Below are 23,561 nucleotides of genomic sequence, written 5' to 3'. Positions count from 1 at the left end.
TTTAATATTTCTAGTGTTGGGGATTAGACAAAAAGTCATAACTAATGATTGGTTCATTGCAACCAATCAATCATTGAAAAAAATTAGCGTTATTTCTCAGATTTTCCTATTCAGGTTGTTGTTGCAGATAAGTATAACATGATGCAACTTGTCACTTTAAGTGATGATTAATACATGATGAACATAAAACTCCTGGAGTTTTCATGAAATATTCAGTCATGACTTTTCAGAAAGTGAAGTGAGTATTCTAGCAATCATACAAGTTTACAGGCCCGACAGCTTCAAAGGTGTGTTCGATCGTCAATTGTTTCAATGACTACAACAGTACTTTCAAAATCGGGGCCCTCAAATTCGTTTGTGTTCGATTATGAGAACATGTGATCGAATGTTTGATCGTTTGATCACTGCGACCTTCGATTATTTCACTTTATTTCAATTTATCGGAACACCACTAAATATATCCACAATTTATTTATCTTATTTATTTATTATTTTATTTATTTATTTTTGATAGCCAGGTATAGATTACTTCATAAAATTTTCTAGACGTTCTCACGAGTCGCACAATCTACGCATCATACATTTTTATAACTATGAAATTATGAAAGAATTATTTGACGTATGTGCATAATTGTGAAATCGATAGCCATACACAAGCACAAGCACAAGCACAAGCACAAGCACAAGCACACGCACAAGCGTGTTTCTTCGAGCATGCATATAATAAATCGACTATTAGTATTTTACTCTACATCGAGCGTACCCAGTTCATATGTCCATACATTTTATAGGTATATACACTATTGGACCTCACTACTGTGTAATTCGCGTTATGTACACCTGCATGTCGAACATATGTTTAGCAATATTCCAGCAGGGAGTTACCAGAAATAGGTTTCACACAATGAACTCGTGCGACGACTCGAACCAGGGTCATCGGCGTGACAAGCTAACGCTGTAACCGCTTAGCCATGCCATCGCCCCATAACAACATGCTAATATTTGTATAACATCTGACTTCCTACAACTATCCATACATTAATGTTGCATGGGCACACATAACCAATCGCCAACATTTTAATTGTCTTGATTAATATAATTGCCTTTCATTTCCATACATCTCAGATTTCCATTATACTATTCTGAGGGCTTAAAAGTACGTGTATTTAAGCGATATCCAACGTATGAACGTTATAGTCTGATGCAATTCTAATCAATTCGCCGTAGATTTTTATATGTACGCACACATATTCAACGCTAAGGATCGGTTATAGACCGTATTTAAATATTACCGAAGCTATAAAATATTTTATGTGGCCATACAGAGTACATATTAATCAATATTCAAACGAGTTCATTTACAGTGTGAGGGGTTAGAAATATTTTAAACTAGCGTGTAGTGAGAAGCATGTATAGTGAGATCTTGCCAATAATGGCATTCCGGTCCTGACTTGAAACAATTATTTTATTTTCTCGTGAAAGACGATGTACAGTTTACAGAGTACTGAAGAAACTAAATAAAAATAATTTCAAAGAGATATCGACTGAAAAATAGATATATCAAAATACCTCAACTCCTCTCCATTGTTTTATCATATAAATGTTTAATTGTTTAAACCAGCAAGCCCCGGAAGTCGACAAACGTATTGACTGTTTTGAACTCACTGACTCAATACAAATGGGTTTTTGAAATTATTTGTCAACAAAAGAATACCCTTATATCCATCAACGACATGCTAGTTGGACGTCACCGGCGCACCCCGTGAACTAGAGGCTAGCCCACACTTGGGCTCACATCGATTTCAATCCACCACGAGAACGGCAAGTCCTTTGTGTGGTCCTGTCACTGATGATTGACATCTGGCGAGACTTAGGACGCCGGACTCATTAGGCAATTGACATGGCAACCCGCTAATAAGACCCTGGGTTAAGTAATAGGTGATAAAGGATTGAATTAGGGGATGTGTGTATGAAATATGCATTGGCTGTTTGTAAACGGGGTATTTTAACTCTCGAACGATAACAATGTTCAAGTCTGTCGCCCCAACATCTGCTGCCGTTACACAGTGCCAATTAGAAAACCCTCTATATATAGTAACATGAGCTGTAAAATAAGCCATTATTACTATATTATTACTCCACGAAGTATTAAAGATACAATATGTATTAAAAATTGATAAACTATTCTAGTTTGGGGATAAACTCTATATTTATCGTCACATTTGTCAGTTCTGCGGGCCCATTTCTGTAAACACTGATAAGAATACATCCTTTTCCTTCTGTCAGGGTTTTCCTTGTGAATATATGGCTGATGTTGAGGGAAGGTCTGTTCACTACTTTACTCCATCTACCTTTGTAGAGTTTTATTGCGTATCTGTACCATCCTTCGATTGTCGGTCTATTCTACATCAACTCGATGATGAAATGGGGCCCGTTAGGTGTAGATGCATAACATATTTTTTTTATACACATATCCCCTATAGATTAGTGCGGAAATGAGTAGTCATGAATAGGCTGGTGAGAACTTAACAATAATGTTAAACAAGAAAAAAAATACGACTGCATATTGCGGATAGGCAAGGCTGACATGTTGATGGTGTTTTGGTTTCGTTTTTTTATTTTCAGATTTTCACCAAGTCGTTGTTTCAACTCAACGCCACTTCTGCCACCCATTATCAACGAGTGTGTGAACATGTTCCTACTAGTATTCTGTTATCTGATATCCGGAACGTTGTGACTGTCATCCGATGGTATTGTTCGTTTCTTGCTTAGCCGGATAAAGTTGCACTGCAGCTGATCCAAATACGATTGCGGTCAGTCAAGGACATTATATAAACAAGTCCAGCCTGTGAACATTGCTAAAGTTTCCCATTAAAGAACATAACTAAATTACGTTATTCTGTTACATCTAGTCAACTACAAATCTAAACGATACAATCATGTTTCAAAAGTAGTTCCTGTGTGTCTAAGGTCTCCTTAAGTTAGCAACTCGAGTGTTGGTGTTAACAGCTTCGTTGTCAACAAAACTGAGCGCGAGGGACCAAGAAGTGGGGCTTTGTTATCCGATCAGGCGGTAACCCGCATTGACAGACATAACTCTGGCGACCCCGCTGCAGCAACATCGGGGAGTACAACTCTCTAGCAAAAATCAATTACTCGTTAGTTTAGGATTATTTGAAAACAAGAGCCCATGCAGACAGCTGTTGTGTGACGGGCCAAATAAACTACCAACTACGCATTGTGAATTGTTAAAACAAGATCGAAGCATACCTATCAATAACGTTACTGACACAACAATAGCTCTCGTCACCATGGCCCTTGCTTCCCGCGCCATTTTGCCATGGCAGATACAGTTTGCCGCAGTGCTAACTGTCGCATTGCAGGTGCCTGCGAGCCAATCACAAGCGTCGTTACAAAGATTTAACGTTAACAACACTCGCGCCCGACTCCAACCGAATGACCGAAATGTGAAGCCTATGTTAATTGACACGAAGTAGTTCCTCGATACAGATTCGTCATTTAGCCGTCTGAAGCCAGTGTTTGCCACAGTTCTTCAGAAACCGAAAGTTTTATTCATATAAGTTCAGATTCTTGCAGCATATTCTATATTTTGACCAGTTTTTGAAGCTGTTCTCACCAAGGCGCAGGAATAGAAGGAAAGCATCGTCTACTCGCCCAGTGTCGGAAGAACGGATAGAGACTTTAGTACCGCATTAGATTTGCTATCTGTTTAATCGGCAATGGTAAGTGCATTTTTTCATGGCATCAATGGTCAAAACTAACTTTTTCCTCAAGTACAATGATTAAACTTAACGATGGTACGTTTATTTTCTTTCATGTTCATCGGCATGAGATCTTGGCGCGTTGTAACTGTCATGTCGGCAAAATGCGGAAGAATGTTTAATAGTCGACTTGACTTTTAGCGAAAAGGGCTAATAATAACGGGTAGTTACTGTTCAGAAATGTTTATTCTTGTATTTCAGTGATATAAGTAAGGTTTTGGTATTTTGTGTAATTGATATATGTTATTGTTCATTAAGCGGAATCACGCTGCCGACCATTTTGCTGTATCAATAACTGGGTTACATCGCTCTATTAAGGTTTAACATGGTAATCTTGTTGCCGATGATAAACAGCATGCTGTATGCTTAATGACCAACGCATACGAATATATCTTGGTGGTTTTTGATGTATGAACTATTTGTAATTTATGTCAAGTCGTATTAGAAGTACAAAGCACTACGATTAGGTCACCGGTGCTCTTCTGAACGTATCGCCACAGCCAAATTAGAAAATTACGAACAAGTAGTATAGCGTCTTTCAAAATGTATGTGACAGTTCTTCGAAGTCTGCGTTTGGGCAGTTAAAATCGTTGGAACCAATTTGACGCTAGTTTCCGCCAATAGAACTATTGCCAGATGATAACATACACGTACCATTACTTAGCGAGCTCTTTGGGGTCCAGCAAGGGCGTGAGTTGATGACTCAGTATGTTGAAAAGATTAAATATCCCTGAGTAAGAGAAACTGGTGACACAAGAACAGGTCAGTGCTCCATTTTCTGAAGGTATGTCGTCGTTGGGCGTGGTCAGCTTTAAGGAACCAATGTTCCACAATAATTTCCTGCTCTGCTGAAAGTTTTTGATTCAAATAATCATCCTCTGCTTGATCTGAATTCAGTTTAATTTTGTTCACTTCATTTGGAGATTGTGATTGACATTGAGGTATTTTCATTCATGAGACTCTGGTAATATGACATGTCCAAGTTTGATGTACTTTTAGAATAAGGTTATATGCAATGTTGTACTCAGGGGACATGATTTGTTGACATTTTGCTACAATTTATAGCAATCGAAAGCTGACAGGCCTTTCCATTTGCTATACACTATATCCAACAGAGTCAGTAGGTTGACATGTTGCCATGGTAACATGTTCTTCCTTCCTGTCGAGGGAGTATTTCCATGTCTAGTTCTAGTGGTTGGTGTTAAGAGAGGAACGGAAATACCTCACTTCTGAGGGTTGGTGGCTTGTGTGTTTCACCACAACACTGTCACATACTTTAATGACAACCAGGAAATCAATTTCTGTGTAGTGACTCCTTATAATGTCTTCATTTCTTGAGAGAGAAATATTTGCCAGGCACTCTCTATAAATATATATATTCATGGTTCCTGCATTGGTAAATGTTGCTGTATCATTTTTAAAAAAAACATTAAGAATTTGAATAAATGATTAAATAGTATAAATGCCTCATAAATTTTGATTGGATTCACGAACTATTGAAAAATATTTACTTCTACTCAATTTACACCAATTTATCTGCTTAGGTTATTAGTACAGTAGCATGATACCATATCTGTGAAATAAGATTTTCTCTGAACAGAGTTTGTACTTGAAATAACTCAACCAGTTTAGAGTTGAGAATCGCTGGAGCATGACTCAATGCCTTAAGAGATATCTATCTTCAGGAGATATAATGGAGTTTAGTTACAGAGCTTCTTGCCAAGATTTGCAGGAGAGTATTAGTTCAAGCCATGACATGAACTGTCCTGTGTGTTCAGATAGGAACCTACACTTGTATCCTCTAAACCCATTCTGGAGTATTGGTTGAATCAAGTTATACACTATCATCAACATCATCAACATCATCATCATTGTTGTCGCCGTAGTCATTTTACTCAGCTGATTATTATTATTTGATGTGGCAACATTAAGCTGATATTTCACATGCTTAAATTCAATAGACATTCACACAAAGGCAATTATATTCCTTATTCCTTTGTCAGATGAATTTCTTTGTGTCAGCCCACCTGTCCATCCCTCCCTGCAAACAGCCAGGTGATAATGGACTGTCCACTAATTGTTTCCTTTGTCTGTCTTGCAGGCGGACCAGTTGACTGAAGAGCAAATTGCAGGTAAGATTGGGTCTCATCAGCGGCTTATCCCTGGACGTTCCCAATCATTACTCGTAAACCTTGCAGTGATTGCATGTGAATTAAAAATGGGAAAAAAACAAACAATAAATTTAACTCCAGTGTATCATGGCTTATATTGCACAATGCATTAATTCCCTACTGACAATGAGTGGACCATCTGTCACTATATCTAATGGTAGATTTCCATGTGTCTCTTACCATGGGGTGACTGGTGTGAATTCAGTTTTACAGGGGTTTTATACAATACTTGCTTATGACATAACAAAGGTTCACACATTGTTGTTAGATGGGCAACTATGTTGAGCCTTGAGTGAATGATAATAATAGTTTAAACAGCATTTAGTAACATTTATGAACTCAGTTGCTGAACTACACTGAGACAACTTTTCATTTGATATATCAATAAAATAAGCTGGTGATCACCTAACTGCAATATCTTCATACTAGTTGACAATGAGAGCTGCATGTGTTTTCACAAGTATTTAAAATAAATACAAATGTATTGGCTTGAAGTCATCCACACAACTAGAACATGCTCAAGGCACTGGTTATGTTTTTCCACGATCATTGGATGTCAATTTCAATGGGGCATTGTATTGTCAATCTCAACTCCACAGGGAGGATACAACACTTGCAGCCACTTGGCACACTGTTATTGCACATTTCTTTAAAAAATATGTTAAAATTTCACATTTTGGGTATTAAAGGGAAAATTGACATATTTTTTCTGTTTATTAGTACACTAGCAGATCACATGTTTTTCCTTAATGTTTTTGCAGTGCATTCTAAATGCACAAACCTCTCATCCTTGTCATGCTCATTGCATACACTTCATAAAACAATAATTGCAGTGTCAGCATGTGGGATAAGGTCCGCGATGTTAGGCACAGAACTTCAATTAATTATTTATTTAAATATATGCATGGTAATGTTTTCATTATGCTTAATAAGTAATGTGAAGAAAGTTCTGTAGTTGGTTCAGTCTTTAGGACGTTCATTTTACATCATTGAGCGAAAGATGTTTTTCACCCCCCAAGCAATAGCCTGTAGAATAACACCTGTAAAACAACAAACTTCAAAACACCCTGTGCTTGCCTCGCCTGGCAATACCTAAAACCAAATGGTTACTCTTCAGTGTTGCTTGTGATTAAATCAGTATGAGATTTTTTTATGTTAAATAGTATTCAGTTTTGTGATAAGCAGGAATATTTTCATTATAATTTTTGTAGTCACTACCTAATGCTTTTTTTTATTTGGTTAACTCGATGAGCATTTTGAAAAATTGTTGCATCAGTGTTGGCAGTTGTTGGTGACACCCTCAACAGCAAGCAAGTTATTAATGTGAAGAACTAAATGAAACAAGCCACAGGTGGCCTGTGAACAATGATGTTTCCATGGTAACCGAACAGCTCAATCCCAAATAATCAAAGTCAGCTGAAACATGACTATCATTACCCATACAGACCGTCTATGAGTCTCTGCTGTCAGTGTGGCCATGGCTGGAGTTGCAAGCACACAGTATGTTGTGAGTCTAGTGACCCTGTAGAGGGTAGTCCGACAGATACAGGAGTATATGGTCTTTACTGGTCTTAACACAAATGGTTGTTTCAAATACTTAAGGACGTTAACAGAACATGAAGTGTACTGAGCAGCAGACGAAACTCAAATTTCTAAAAAGAAAAACAAATGTAATCTTATTAAAATAAGTCTGCATGTATGTGTCGTCTATTTAAAAACTTGACCCCCCAAAACATAGTTGCATTTCTTTTGCTGGTCAGTAGATGTCTTTTATTATTATTATTATTATTATTATTATTTTATAGTCTGGTTCAGAGGAATAGAGGAAACTGTGTTTCACAAGTCTCAGACTATTAGCTAAAAATGAAGCATTTAGAACTAGACATCAGGCTGATCGTCACCAAGTTGAAAGACCAAGTTTATGTTCAAAATTTAACTGAACTATTAATTTAAGAGTGTTTACAGTTTTGTAAAATATTTGCCATTAACATGAAAATCACAGCTTTCAGGCTTGTGATAAAGACACTTTAAAATGCAGAATGTTCCCCAAAGGATACCAGATACTGAAATACCAGAACAGATTGCCTCATGAGAGTGGATTGGGTCCCAGGACTACAGACAACAGACAGTTAAACTTGAAATATCCATCCACATGCCAAATCATTATTTTCTTACCTATTTAGATAGGAGTATTGAAATAGATTTTTTATGTAATTATATTTGAAGGTCATGTGAAAGAATCATTAAAATGCAAATTTGATAGTATTGTACAAACAGCTGCAGGGTTAATTGTTGCAAGAACAAGACCAGACATTTAGCATGTCTTTCGTTAGGAGATAGCATCTGGTTTTAGGTTCCACTCTATAAGGAGTCACTGAAGTGTTTAATACCCCACCACACATAATCTAAGATAGACAGGCGTTCTTGATGGGTCTTTGTCAAGGATCGACATTTTCTGTGGCTAATCATGCTAATACTCTAAAGGACTTCAGTATTTGATAGGACAAACCTGTCTATCAGATAACCGTAGCTTGAACATGTTAAACTATTGTGCTGGGAGACAAAGTACCCATTGCTGTGTAACTGTGGCACTGTTGTTGCCTAGCAACCAGACACAACATTGATTGACGCATTGCGTGTCCCGTTTGTTTAAAAGTATCCACCACAAATTGTTCAAAGTAGCAACATGCTTCTGTCATGGTTGCAGTGTTGTACCTTTCTTGTGAAGATCTTGTGTATATATAGCAGTGGTTATTGTAGAGATGATATTCTGAACAGCTAGTGCAGGTTAAGGTTCACTGCTTCTGTTGTCTCACTATGCATCCTCTCATGTTTTGATGTAGTACCAGATATAACTGTGATTAAAGTTACGTTAAATTTAAGTACAGTACTAGACAATGAACTAGTTTCTGAAAGAAACATTTTACTGAAAAATGTTCATAGAATATATACATGTATATAATGAAAGAAGCCCTGAGACTTTCTTCATTTTCAACCTAAAGCTGCGTAAATCTAGACTTGCCACATTCTCTAAACTTGTGTGGGCTTTCTTGAATATATTTGCTTCAGGGTCTGTATGACAGACTAGTACAGTACTTTCAGGATTGTAATTTCAGTAAATATTATTATCAAAACAGCAGCAGAAGAAATTGTCATTTTGTTGGGAAGAAGATAATCCCCGTAAAGTCATACGTACATAGAGATGGAAACCTTTTCAAAATTCCCCACTGGACCAGTGAGAGGAGAATTATTGGTGGTCCTATCTGTACTTAATTATAAATACAAAATACACTTGCCACCAGGACCACTGCAAAACCTAACCAATTCGTGGTTCTGATGAAGTTTTAGTAGCCACTAAGCCAGGGACCAGAGGTCAGTATAAATCTCACACACCATATACTATATTGCCTGTCATGTACATATGTAGTTCCAGATTATACAATTGTTAAAATGTAGTTAGATTCAAGTATTGTGCCTTGAGGATTGTAATTTCCTTGAATCAAAATAGAAGTAGATGAAATAGCCGATTTGTTGGTAAGAAAATATGAGAACTATGTAGACATAGAAGAAGATCACTGTGTAGTCATGATGAGATTGAGTGTAGCATTCTGTTGTGATAACATGACCAATGAAGAGAAAGTGACTTGCAGTTTTAATTTGAATGCAATGCCGACCATTAAGCAACCCCATGCAGATGAACAAGCAAACCCTCAAACTACTAGTAACCCTTTACAGACCTCATGAAGACCTTCAACTTATCCCACCCACAAAACAGTTCACTGAGGACGCTCTTGAAGACCAGAAACCTACCCCACCCAGCACAGACTACCATGCACCCCAGATAGTTCATTCCCCACCCCACAAAGACCCACAAGTACCCCATGAAGTCAACTGAGCAGCCCACCTCCCTACCCATGTAGACCACAGCCTTGACATCGGTTCGATCGGCCCTTACAAAGTCCACAGGGTTGAAGAGTTTTAGCCTGACTTGTCATGAGCCATGGCTGAAATTCAATACGGTAATATCACTTCACCAGTATAGGGTATGATTCATAATTAGTTAATCAGGTATGTTGGGTTTTTGCTAGTAAACTATGTTCACTGATGAGGAATTGGATGACAGATGGCAACTAGTTTGGACTAGACTTGCATGTCTGGTTGCCAGAATTTATGTCTTCTGGAGTATTGTGATCACTTTTTTCCAAACCACACCTGTTCATTATACACACACCAAATGTGTTTTTCCCAATGCATAGTCATTGTTGTGAGCTCACAGCAGAAATGCTGTGTCAGCAAATATGAAATTTTATGGGCAATTTACACAGGTAACTAAACAGTGTATGTTTTTTTAATTATATATTATTTTTTATCAGTTTTATTGATCTTACTTAGAATTTCATTCCATGTAGCTTGCATAAAATTCAGTGTGAGATTATTCTTTACAATATATTTGATATTAGATTATTTCAGTGTCAGATTATTTCATGCATATCCTGAAACACCTTTAGTTCATTAAAAGTGACTGCATCATGAATGCCATACTGTGACTCGCAAAAGCCGCATTTACAATAAATTTTTAATAATTTAGATAAAATTCATGGCATTGTTGCATTATGATTGATTGTTTTTGTTTTGTTTGGGTGATATTTAAATACTAATTGCATCTCCTTGAGTAGGAAAGGAATATGAAAGTCTAAAATGTCTTCATTAATTATAAACACTTGAACCTGGCTTCACCCATAAGGATATGATTTGGTTATATTAATTTTTATTATGAGTAAAAGTTCATTCCAAAGGTTATGTATGCATTATACACAGGCACTTGGAAACAGATAGCTACTTCGAATGCATGCCTAGGAACTGTGTGACATAGACTGAAAAACTATAATATTTTAATGACTTGATGGAAGTAATATTTTTTGCTAGGTAGTTTGCACAAATGTAGGATGATTGGGAGGGGAGCAAATATTTGTTGAAGTTTTTATGACTTTCACAATAGTTCAATGGAAGGAATATTTCAGGGTTGCATCAACGGGTTGCATTAACGAATGTGGTGGGATAGCCTAGTGGATTGAGTGCTTGCTCCTCACAAGACCCAGGTTTGATTGCCTACATGGGTATAAAGTATGAAGCCAATTTCTGGTGATATTGTTGGAATATTGCTAGGACAGCATATAACTACATTCATTCTCCAGGTTTACCGGGCTGTTCAGGAGCCTTTTGGTTCAAGCATTTGCTCGTCGCGCCAGTGACCCGTGTTCGATTCCCTACATGGGTGTAAAGTGTGGAGCACATTTCTGGTGATCTTGTTGGAATATTGCTAGGACAGCATATAACTATGTTCACTCTCCAGGGTTACCAGGCTGTTGGGTAGCTTAGTGGTGTGAGTGTCCGGTCATAAAACTAAAGACCCAGGTTCGATTCCCTACATGGATCCAAAGTGAGAAGTCCATTTCTGGTGATATTGTGGAGTATTTCTAGAACAGCATTTAACTACATTCACTGTCCAGGACAACCCATCTGGGGTAGCTTAGTGGTTAAAGTGTTTGCTTGTCATGCCAAAGACCTGGATTCAATGCCCCACAGGGGTACAAAGGAGGGAGCCCATTTCTGGAGAGATTGTTGAAATATTTCTAGGACAGAGTATGACAATATTCACTTTTTATGAAAACCAGATATACAAGAAATATATTTGTGTCCTTGCGTGAGGGAAGTGGTAACCACAGCTGTCCAACTCACAAACAGCTGTTGGTCTATTATGCTGGATGATTAAAGGCTGGTTTCGGTGTTGTGTTGAGAATATCAATGTCTAGCATACTGATGCCCAACAGCCACGTGTCTGTTACAAGCTGCAGGAGTGGACTGCAGCCTGAAATTGATCTACACTCCTCCAGGTGGAGCATAAAAGGACCTGTTAAACGATGAATGATTGCGAGAGGGAAATTGTACCTTGGTTTATTTGGTATTTTGCAGTACATAGAGGTTAGTCATCTGAATGTGATGGTAACAGAGCAACCATGCTAACTAGAGCTCTTACTTCAACTTCATGCTCTAGTGAAGGGATTCTGAAAAATGGTCTGCATCTTATATCCATGTATTTCGTATCTGGACTTGATTTTAGTTATTTCTAACTGTTGATACATATCTTCACTTTGGGTCTCTACAGCTTAACATAATTTGTAAAGTGCCATTGGCAGAAATGATTTCTCAGTTTTTTAAACTGTTTCAGGGGAAAGGGTATAAATTCATCTTGTCAGTTTAGTCTGCGTTGACTGACAAGTGGCATTATTTCATTCATTGACAGGTCCTTGTGTTTGCGACCGTGTTTATTTTTATGATGCTTTTAGCAATATTCCAGCAATATCATAGCACAGGACAGAATGAAATGGCTTCTAGCATGTCTAGGTTTCACACTAAGTAACCATGTAGGAATTGAACCCATGTCTTGAGCATGATGAGCAAGCACTTTGACCACTAAGCTACCCTACCACTCCAGGTCCTGGTGTAATTTGTGTACCATGTGAGTATGGTTTAGTACATCTAGCAGTATGACACCAGAAATATTGTGAGTTGTGTGAGTGAGTGAGTAATACACTGGTATAAACCATGGTTAGTTAATCAGGCATGCCGTGTTATTTCAAATTCAGCTTAAGGTGCAAGAATATATTTAATTGCTGCCCAAATGTCTGTATGTGCAATGCTGTTTGACGAGTAAAAGCATTTTTGTGTCAAGCCATTGGGATGAAAGGATATTTTGTCAAACTGATCATTGGAAATGTCAATGAGTTCAGTAGGACCAGTCTCCTGGCCTCCATCAACCAGGATTAAGCTGTGTTTCTAGGTCTCTGTTTAGTGGGTGCATCATTGAGATCCTCGGCGTTAGTGGGAGATGGTAAATGTCAGCTAGGTTTCAACCTGACATTCACAGCTGGGAAATCAATACACAGAAACAGTGAGGGAGTGATGGTAGTGACACAATGCTGTGTGGCCTGCCCAGTTGTGACGTGCTCAAGGTCATCTGTGCAGCCATTACAGCACACTGGAAGAAGAGAGTGTGACCCTAATGTGATAGGCGAAGCTTAAAGTTTTGAGATTCACTGAACTGCAGTTGCTGGCAGTCATTACGTGCCATGTGCAGATGATGTAATGTCAAAGTGGCATCCCTGAGATCGGCTTGCAACAGTTACACGACACTTAACATGGTGCTTTGGTGCCTTTGGAAACTGATAGGCCACTTAAAAGGCATTGTATGTAGATATGGACTTGACATTAGTATTTAGGCTTAGAAGCAATATTTTTCTTCCATTTTAATTCAACTAGTGTCACATTCTTGAAATGTAAGTGACGATTATGCCTCAAAACGACTACCCAATAATAACCTATTGACACCTTGACATTTTATCTCAGTTTAGAACAAACAGAAGATTGTATTCATTCATAATGATCATATCAATGAACTAGTCAGTGGCTTTGTCTGCCAAGTATGTATTTTAATGTGGGAGTTGTTTTTAAGAGCATCAATTTGTACTTATTCAGAAAAAGACTTGAACAATAATTTTTAAAAACAAGATATACAGGACTTTTTTATAAGAATATTTGGGACTTCTCTCCTGTAGAAAGTTTCATTTATTTTTTCCTGAAATTATTGCCAGCTGTAAGAGCTGTGCCCCTTAAGCTTCAGAGTAGAACACCAGTATCTAAATAGTCCTTATGGTACATAGAAGAGTTAATGTATCCAAACATGTTTTGTCAGAGTAATCAAATGTAGAAGTAGGTCTTTAAATCCTTGTTTTGTAAATGTTTGATTCAATGGGTCATTTCTCAATTTTACAAGTTGCTGCAATTTTTTATTTATTTATTTTTCTTCAGTATTTCAGTATCAAGCTGCACCTCATCCCTTTTTAGAATAACAATCAGTCGTGATATACATGACAGAAGCACACTTGTTCTCAAGGTTGCCTTTTTTACAATGGCATACCTGGATTAAACTATACATCATCATATGTATTTATGAGATTCCCACAACGAAAGCAAATAACATGGGTTTGGCAAGTACAGCTTTCCTGCCCTAGGTGATGATCTGAAAGCAGTTTTCATTCAGAGGAGTGTTAGTAAGCTCTGTGTCCGTTATATAAACACAACTCCAAATACCAGTTCGGTTCCATCAGCGTTGACTGGATCTGTGTTCCCCATGTTTCAACAAGTTGAACGTGCTAGAAGAACCGCGTTCCTCACATATACTGCAATGTGGCGAGCTCTCTCACGACTGAGTGTCATTGCTTGTAGTACAGTCAAAACCTTGAATCAATGCCAGAATGAGGCTGGTAGGAAGTGGGATTGTACACATGGTTCATGTTTACCAAACCCTCCTCATCCTCCCTCCATCTGCTTCATGGTGTCTGCTTTCATACCGAACAAGATGCCTCACCTTTCGACTGAATAAATTAGGTTAAGGAAGAACAACTGGACATATAAAAGAATAAATGCGTATTTCCAGCAACAAATTAAAAAATACTTTTCCTTATCTTTTTGACACGTAAGGAATTGTCAAAAAAAATCATCAAAATTATTTTCAGAAAATCAGATGTTTTCAAACCAGTGATTGTCCCTTTCATACTGTAACACAGTCTTACAATACTGGTACCTCAGAGATCACCTTGTGGTGTGGCCCACTAGTTTTCTTTTAGGCAAATCCATTAGAGCTGAAGCCAGATGCCCATTGCCTGGATCATGAGAAGCATGTGACTGGAAATAAAGATATTCTGATTAGGAATGCATGTTCAGGGCATGTGGTTTGTGTCTGTGGGAAACATGATATGTATGAAGATGGATATATATTAGTGTGGAGTGAGAAGGTTAGTGCTGTGAGTGCCTGGAAACAGTTGGATGTGGTTTACACACAACCTGCTGAGGGGGACACAGAGGTCATCGATGGCTTGTATCAGCAACACTTACAACATGTAATTAGCTTGAGTGGCATGGCGATGGTTCTGGGGATTAAATGAGATAGCATGGCAGTATCTACCAGAAAATCACCACGCCTGCAGTGCAAGTCCCTCCAGTGAACTGGACACTTTTGCTTGTTTTTAATTTATACTAAGTGGTTGTACGTCCAGAAAAATAAAATAGTTTGCTAATTTACATGACTCCGTACCAGATTGAGTCCCAACTAAGTGTATCATATAGGACCCCTATAACTTGACTGATCTTGATGAAATCAAAGTCTCATACTTTCATGTTTGTATTTATGTCTTTCAGAATTCAAAGAGGCCTTCAGCCTTTTCGACAAAGACGGCGATGGCACCATCACAACCAAAGAGTTGGGAACCGTCATGAGGTCACTAGGTCAGAACCCAACAGAGGCAGAGTTGCAAGACATGATCAACGAAGTAGATGCTGATGGTATGTTCACTAACTCTCATTACTGTCAAAAGAATAAAACCTTGTTTGAAATGTCACCATCTTAGTCACTAAAGCACCTTCACGAGTTTAACAACAGTGAAAGGTCAGTTTTCATACATACCCAACTAGGTTGTAGTTTCAGGGTTATTTTTAGCCAGGAGTAAGGAGTCTGTGAACAATCCACTGAAAGTTTTGACATATTGACATGCTGTGCTGATTTGGTTGATTCAAAGTATATGTACTTTAAAGTAGGTGTGGGCAAATATTTTCCAATTCGTTCCTTGTATAAATTAGAGAGTTCAGTGTTTTGATGGACTTTTTAATGAGGTAAGTCATGTTTAGTTGTGGAAAAGACCTTGATTGACAAAATTGTCGTGATGGACAAAGACATTTTATCTGGATTACATGCAGGTGACTGGAGAGGTATGCTTTAAGTGGTTATTTGGATGGACATAACTCTGTGATAAGACCTCGAAATTCCATCAGCGTTTGGCACAGGCTACTTGCCAAGGCTAAAAACCAACTTCAAGGCTATTGTACATTAAATAAAATAACAAATGATACACACTCGCCATTATGGTTACTTTTACATACAAAAATTGATTAATGTTGCATGGTGCTTGTAATTAATGTTTCATAGAACTGGTGGTCAAGGTTATATATATGAGTCAAGTTATTATTGTAACCAGCATTATTATAAGTACTGTACCATCTGGTTATGAGTGTGACACGTTATCTTTTGTTGGTAAATTATGAAAAGTCCAGATACTGAAATCGGCACAAGTGTGGATTTGGTGGTCAGTTAGTGTGACTTGACTCATCATGGATCAGATGGGCTGACCATGACTTCATTGTGGATCAGGTCGTCGCATTGCATGCCATGATACTGGATTGACATTGCACAATGGTTATGATTTCATTCAGTAGGCTAACTGTTCCACAAAAGACCGCAAGCCACCATAATGCTGATGGAATTTGGGTCTAAAAGCTTTAGTTCCTTCCTATGTATTCAGTGAAGCAATAGTTTACTTTCCAAGGGAAGTAACTCTGTTAACATTTTTAAATTTGTGCCTTTGTTACACAAAAAAGGTTTCATTTGTAGGTAATGGAACAATAGATTTCCCAGAGTTCCTGACAATGATGGCCAGAAAGATGAAGGATACTGACTCAGAGGAGGAAATTAGAGAAGCATTCCGAGTGTTCGACAAGGACGGCAACGGTTTCATCAGTGCAGCTGAGTTGAGGCATGTCATGACAAACTTGGGCGAGAAGTTGACGGACGAGGAAGTAGATGAAATGATCAGGGAAGCAGATATTGATGGTGATGGACAAGTAAATTATGAGGGTAAGTAAAATACAGGAAATAAGTTACTAATTTAGTATGAACAACAACATTGATTTTAAATAAAAGTGTTCTTTGTGAACTGCTGAATCCGTTGAAATAAATTGTTTTTCCTTGACTTCTCATCTATGACGTTAATTTGAAATAAATTCTTTATGTGTGATCAAATATTCAAATCTATATCTACAGTTAATATGTAATGAGAAGGCTATGAACCCCTGCAACTGAGGCGTAATTGTTGATGTATGAGAGAGGGATGTCGCAATATGTGTGGAACATGACTAAGTGCTGCATTAAACAACAAACAAGGATCAATATCTATATTTATCCCAATGTGATGAAAATATAACTTCTCTTTCTCCTTGTTTTTCAGAGTTTGTTACCATGATGACATCCAAGTAACGTGGGGACTGTAAGATGAGCTTACATTCATTTCCTTTCTCTAAGTGTACTCATTGGTCTATCTCATCACCTAACTGGGTTGAGTACAGGGCGATCTGCCTGTACAGAGAACAGCAAAGGAAATGTGCATCAGTCAGTCTGATGGACAGACTGACAGCTAATTTCGAACATGGTCTGTCTCCAGTATTAGGTTGAGATTGTACAGTTTTGTAATATACTACCAATTGGTCATGTTAAAGGGGCTAGAGTTACCTCCCCCTACCATTATTGTATCTAGAGTTATCTTCCCTTGAAGTTTCATGAGTAGTTTGTCTATGTATTGAAAAATCTTTTAATTCTGTAGAAATCAACATTATCCCATGGATTGGCTACGATTGGAGAATACCAGTTGTTATGTGCTCTTTGAGACCTCATGTTAGCGAACGTACAGCATTGCTCACTCTGCTCACTCGCTTACCATCAAACATGTTTCCATCTTAGATCACGTGTCACGTTGTCAAGGTTACGACATGTGGTGTGATACGAGTAGCTGCAGATTGTGTCACATGGTGGAGACTGGACCAACCAGATATCCCAGCTCATTTTGTGCAGTTTGTCGTCGTGTAGGATCTACGTATCAGAAACGTGGATATTGATTGCTATAAATGGCAACATAATATCTTTAACAACACTGAAACCATTCCATGAGTAAGTTGAACTGGTGTGTACTTGGAAATATGACGAAATGTAAAGGTTAAAAAAAGATTGTAAAATCACTGAAATAGACCAAAAACATATTTGTTGATAGTGCCATGTGTGAATGTTCGACATTGTGGATTGAGCTTCACATGGGCATAGCCTTTGTTCATCTGTGTTTACTTGGGATTGCTGTAGCTTGCAGGACCAAAACTCCATACAGGGAGGTCTCACTTAAGTCATAGGGGGAGAGGGAGGTAGCATCTCCCTACCGGGAGGTCCCACTCAACTCACGGGGGAGAGGGAGGTACTGTAACACTTTTACATAATAAGGGATGCAGCCTCTTCAAAGCTGTCCTTTGTATAGGATGCTATCCCCTGATCAAGGTTAGTGCCTAGTAATCTAAGGGAGGCAACTCCCTGTCCCCGCCCGGTCCATGCAAGGGCAGCCCTTACCAGGTCAGGTAACTTGATCCTAGCCAATTCATGGATGCCTGTCTCCTGTATGTTGCAAGTAGGATGGCCAGCTGGTTTTGACTGCTGGCCAGCTGCTGTAGTGTTGTAGGTTCTTCTTTCTCTGCTCCTGTCCCTCCTCCACCTTCACCTTGCCTCATTCTTTGGTCACCCAGCACCTCTTCCTCCCCCGTCGTCACATACAGCATCTTCTGTGACTAGTTGACATTGTTGTTAACAACCACTCCACAATGCCTCGTTTCCAAAGGAAGATGTACATTTTATTTCTGCCTTTTGATCAGATTTTTCTTATCTATGTTCTTTTAAAATGCATTTGATTATTATATCATGGATCTCATTGTCTCATAAACATTGTAAATCCACAGTTCCGTGTGTTTGTTCTATGTATGTTATGAACTGAAATATCTTGGTGAAAGTGAAGGCATCCGTCAAGTCTGGGTCCAGCAGGTTTAGTTGACCTGAGTGAGAGTGAGATAGTGTGGTTTTACAACACTTAAGAATGCTCCAACAACATCGCAGTAGGGGACATCAGAAATGGGCTTCACAGATTGTATCCATGTGAGAAGTTAGTTAGACCCAGGCCTTCTGCATGATAAGCAGTTGCTTCAACCAAAAGGCTACCCCAGCTATTGGAGTAGGCTTACAAGTGTATCTGAAACGCTCCCATCCCTGCTCGTCTACAAACTGGAGGGTTGTATCCAGTCAAGATCAATCTTTAAAGCCACAATCGGCACTATGGATGCAATCTGCATATAATCGATTCTGACAATCCAGTGCTCGCCAACCTGAGTCAACCAGGTGATGACCTGACCAACCAATCCCCTGAACCGTCTATTGCAACATGTATGGATTAATGAAGAAAAAAAACTTACTCAAACATTCATTTTCTCCAATCTCAGTCTTTAAGGGAGGGAGATAAACAGAAAAAGTGAAGACAAATGAAAATGTTCCCATTAGTTCATCACATCAACACCTACAATGAACCACAAGGTACAATCAGTAATGTCTAAAGGATTACTTAGATGACGTCATCAGAATATCAAAATATTCACCAGTCAGCATGCATGGAGTGAGTGAGTTTAGTTTTACACCACACTCAGCAATATTTAAGCTATATGGTGGCGGCCTGTAAATAATTGAGTCTGGACCAGAGGTAAAGAGCATGAGCATCGATCTGCACAAATGTGAATCCACCGGATCCCGCTAGTCGCCTCTTAAGATAAGTATAGTCGTCTATTATGGCAGACGGGTGGCTGAAGACCTATTCACGGGTCCTTCATGCATGGAAATTAACTGCGCACACAGTCAAACACCCAAATGTCAAAGATGAAGAGGTCCAGGGATACTTCGTGTCATCGGAGGTTCGAGTCAACCGAAAGATAAGTTATTAAAGATAACACGAAAAGACCTTTTTAAGCGTGTTACCTCGTTACAACCGGATGTATGCATGGTTTCACTATGGGAAAACATTCTGAAATTACCATTATGCAATGAATAAGCATCTGTAGAAAATCTTCATGGACATACATGCATTGTTTGTGGGCGTCTCACCAGTGACTGTAAATTATGGGCCAAGTAACCAACATTTCCGTATTTACCTGATCCATATGTGTCCATGGATGCATTTGAGCTTCAGCGACCGAATGACAAATCCATATGTATTGCATCACTTCGGCTGATACCCGTCACAGCTGATGAGACTCTTTCAGAGCGCATGAATAGCTTATTCGATTCCAGTGCGTCGAGGTCATTGTTGTCTTCCAGTACAGGAAACAGATGTCGCGTTATCAATGATTCCTGGTTATTAGTGAGGTAGTTTCAATTACCTGAAATAATTGTTGGATCGGTATTGTAGACGTTGACCAGTCAAGAATGAAACATGCAGGTTTATGGATGACAGTTTCTTACTTATTTTTTTTTAAATTTCTCTCTTTTTGGGGTGGGGGTGTTTGGTTGTGATTTTGGGAGGCTTTTCCCATAGTGATGGACGTCAACATGCCTAAGACGTGTGGGAGAACGTTATGCACAGGTCCGTGATGATTTCGGGTGGATTTAACAGCACGCCAAAGGTCTCCTTTGGTCATTGTTCAAGGGTAACTTAACTAGTATGGGATCAGATTCTTCAGCCTGTGGCAATTCCTTTTCTGCAACGTCATGTTTTTGGGTTAACATTCCAACAGGACAATGACCTCCCTCATACGACAAGGGTTGCTATAGATTTCTTGCAGCACCTTACTGCTTTGGCCTGCAAATTCACCGGATCTCCCCGCTATAGAGCATGTTTGGGACGAGATGGATCGACATCTACCTCGTCTTCCTCATCCGCCAGATAACGTCCTTGACCTTGCAACAGAACTTGAGAGAATCTGGCGTGACAGACTGGCTCTATGCGTCGTCGATACACTGCTGTTCTCTATGCCGATGGTGGATATACCCGTTGTTGAGCTTGTGACATGGTCCTTTGAACCCTGTCCCGCTTGTGGACTCGTGACGTCATTGTGATTGACTTTTCAATTGAAATTCTCCCGCCTTGCTATGGTCTCATGTAACTTCGTAATATGCCTATATATTATGTACCACGGCGTGTGACATTTTAATTAAAAATATTTATTTCTTCGTAGATAGTTTGATCATTGTTATGTAAGTAAATTACGGCTGTGGTTGGTTGGGGGTGGGGGGGGGGTTCAATCCTATTAAGCAGATTAAGTTCAACTTCAAAATGGTTTCATTTGTTATCATGAGTGAATGATCAGTGCCAGGATATAAATATCATACATGTACTACCAATTGCATCCCGGTCATGAATTCTGACATATTATACGGGTACTCGCAGGAGGGAATCAATAATAAAAGCAGCAAACACTCCCAAGGAAATGCTCTAGATCAGTACCCCTTTAAGTCGCTTTTAGCAATTGCCAAGCGAAATCTCAACAGCTGACATTTGAAATTGTGCACTGAACATTTCATCTAGAACACGGACTCGGACTCGGACTCGAACCTGGCGAAAGGGCACTTGAGCCACTCGGCTGTCCCACCGCCCATTCTTTTTTATGGGTGCCCGTCGATATCCCAGCTGACGATGGTCTGTATATTGTCTAGACCTGACAATCCAGTGATTTACAACAGGAGCACCAGTCGAATAATACCATCATATTTAAACTGGTTTAACGTAACCATGATATAAGGATATTACTTCAATGGGGTTTTTTAAGTGAATGCCCCATATATCGAAACGGTAATTATGTTTATATAGAAATATCAAATCATTTACACTTTAAAGACCATCCAAATACATGTATGTGTTTCTCCATCCAACACTGCACTTTGCAGTGTTCGAGCAGCTAGGGTTCAATTTATCAAGCCTGACCTCTGATCTATTTGGGCGTCTCTTAGGGTCAGTGCTGGTTGCTTTGGAATTCAGGGTTAAGCCAGAGTTACTAGTGTGGATTGAAGGAGTATTTGCTTTAAGAGCAATTAAACTTGGGTTTATACAACTGAATGAATGTAGTTTTGCGCCACACTAAGCAACATTCTAGCTACATGAGAGCGGTCCGTTTTAACAGAATGTGCACCAAATAATTCAGTTGTAATTATAATAATAATAATCATCAGGTCGCGGGTTCGATCATCATCGATCTGGGATACAATCACATGTGTCAACCAAGTCAGCGAGCTTGACCACCCGATCCCGTTAGTCGCCTCTTACACACATGGGTTACTGTAGATCAAGTCCGTTCTAACCCACATCGTCACGGGTGTTACTCAGTGAGTGAATGAGTTTAGTTTTACGCCGCGCTCAGCAATATTCCAGATATATGGCGGCGGTCTGTAAATAATCGAGTCTGGACCAGACAATCCAGTGATCAACAACATGAGCATGCTGTGCAACTGGGAACCCATGACATGTGTCAACCAAGTCAACGAGCCTGACCACCCGATCCTGTTAGTCGCCTCTTACGACAAGCATAGTCGCCTTTTGTGGCAAGCATGGGTTGCTGAAGGCCTATTCTACCCGAGACCTTTAGAATGTGAGTGAAGATGGTTGTCAATATGCATACCATTAGTATTTAGAAAATATCAGTCCTTTGATTATACTAAGCAAAATAATGTCATACTTTCTTCTAGTATAGCTGATTACATACCTTTAGCGTGAGTGATAGAGTGAGTGAGTTTAGTTTTTCGCCGCTTATAGCATTATTCCAGCAATAACACGGCGGGGGACAGCAGAAATAGGCTTCACACACTGTACCCATGTGGGGAATCGAACCGGGGTCTTCAGCTTGACCAACGAACGCCTTAGCCACTGGGCTACCCCAAGACCTATAAGCCTGAAAGTGAAACAACCGTTGATAACCAGAGTACAGTGTTTCAAAAGTAGCACGGCGTCAGGAGGAACATGAGAATGGGAAGACGTCCCTCGGACCATCAAAGATTACACTAGCTGTGACTGCAAATCTGCTTCGTTTGTTAAGGAAGAACGTATACTCTGGAAAACATTTAGGCCTATACTGAAGACCATTCCTTGTTCAAATAAGTAAGATGAAGACTCAACTGGTCCAGGAACAGACTGTAGTGAGACGAATGGGAACTTGAGTATGCTAGACCAGGTGCGCCGTATGTACACGCTGATACAGAACTAGGGGGCAGGCCCCAGGGGTACTACCGACCATCGTATTTGTGTCGGCAGTTAAGCATGAATACCCCACTTAGACGCATATACTGAGACGACCAGTCCTTGTTGTACCCAGTCGGGAACAAACAAGTACCATGTTTAGACGTATCTTGCTAAGAGGCGGCCAGGGATCGAACCCGCGACCTTCCGCTCTCTAACCAATACACCACGGAGGCAGACCTCTATATTGACTGAAAATATGTGATTTGGTGCTCTTACCTACTCTTTTTTGGTTTGTTTTTACTTGGGTATTTTTAATGTAATATTCTTCATTATCTTATGATATTGTTTTGTTTCATATTTTCGATTGTTGGATTGTTTAATTGTATAGTCTATTGATTTTTGTTGTTCTGTTAGTTTTAGGTGGGACACGTTTTTCGTTGTTGTTGTTTTGCTTTAGGTTTTATTGGTCATACTTTATTTAATTTTAGTGCATATATGTTGCACTGTATAAAAGGTATTTTGAATATTTCTAAAAATGGGAATGGGACCCTATGTGCCGTCAGTGCTTTATGTCCCGTTTCATGGACATATCGATAAAAGCACTGTACTGTGTGGCCACGTGTTATTAACATACTAGTAATTGACCGCATATATTGATATTTTAACGAAAGAGTGCATGTTAATGTCGCAACAAGAAA

General features: G+C 39.1%; 1 protein-coding gene across 1 annotated transcript; it reads left to right on the top strand.

The window, feature by feature from the left end:
- Positions 1–3,298: 3,298 nt before the first annotated feature.
- LOC137293868 (calmodulin) lies at positions 3,299–18,612 on the top strand. Its single transcript, XM_067824642.1, has 5 exons — positions 3,299–3,743; positions 5,884–5,914; positions 15,212–15,355; positions 16,458–16,700; positions 17,071–18,612. The coding sequence occupies exons 1-5, from the start codon at positions 3,741–3,743 to the stop codon at positions 17,097–17,099; spliced, it is 450 nt and encodes a 149-aa protein (XP_067680743.1). The 5' UTR covers positions 3,299–3,740; the 3' UTR covers positions 17,100–18,612.
- Positions 18,613–23,561: the final 4,949 nt, after the last annotated feature.

The sequence above is a fragment of the Haliotis asinina genome, chromosome 8, assembly GCF_037392515.1.
Source record: "Haliotis asinina isolate JCU_RB_2024 chromosome 8, JCU_Hal_asi_v2, whole genome shotgun sequence".
NCBI lineage: Eukaryota > Metazoa > Mollusca > Gastropoda > Lepetellida > Haliotidae > Haliotis > Haliotis asinina.
This window is presented reverse-complemented; position numbering and strand designations above follow the sequence as displayed.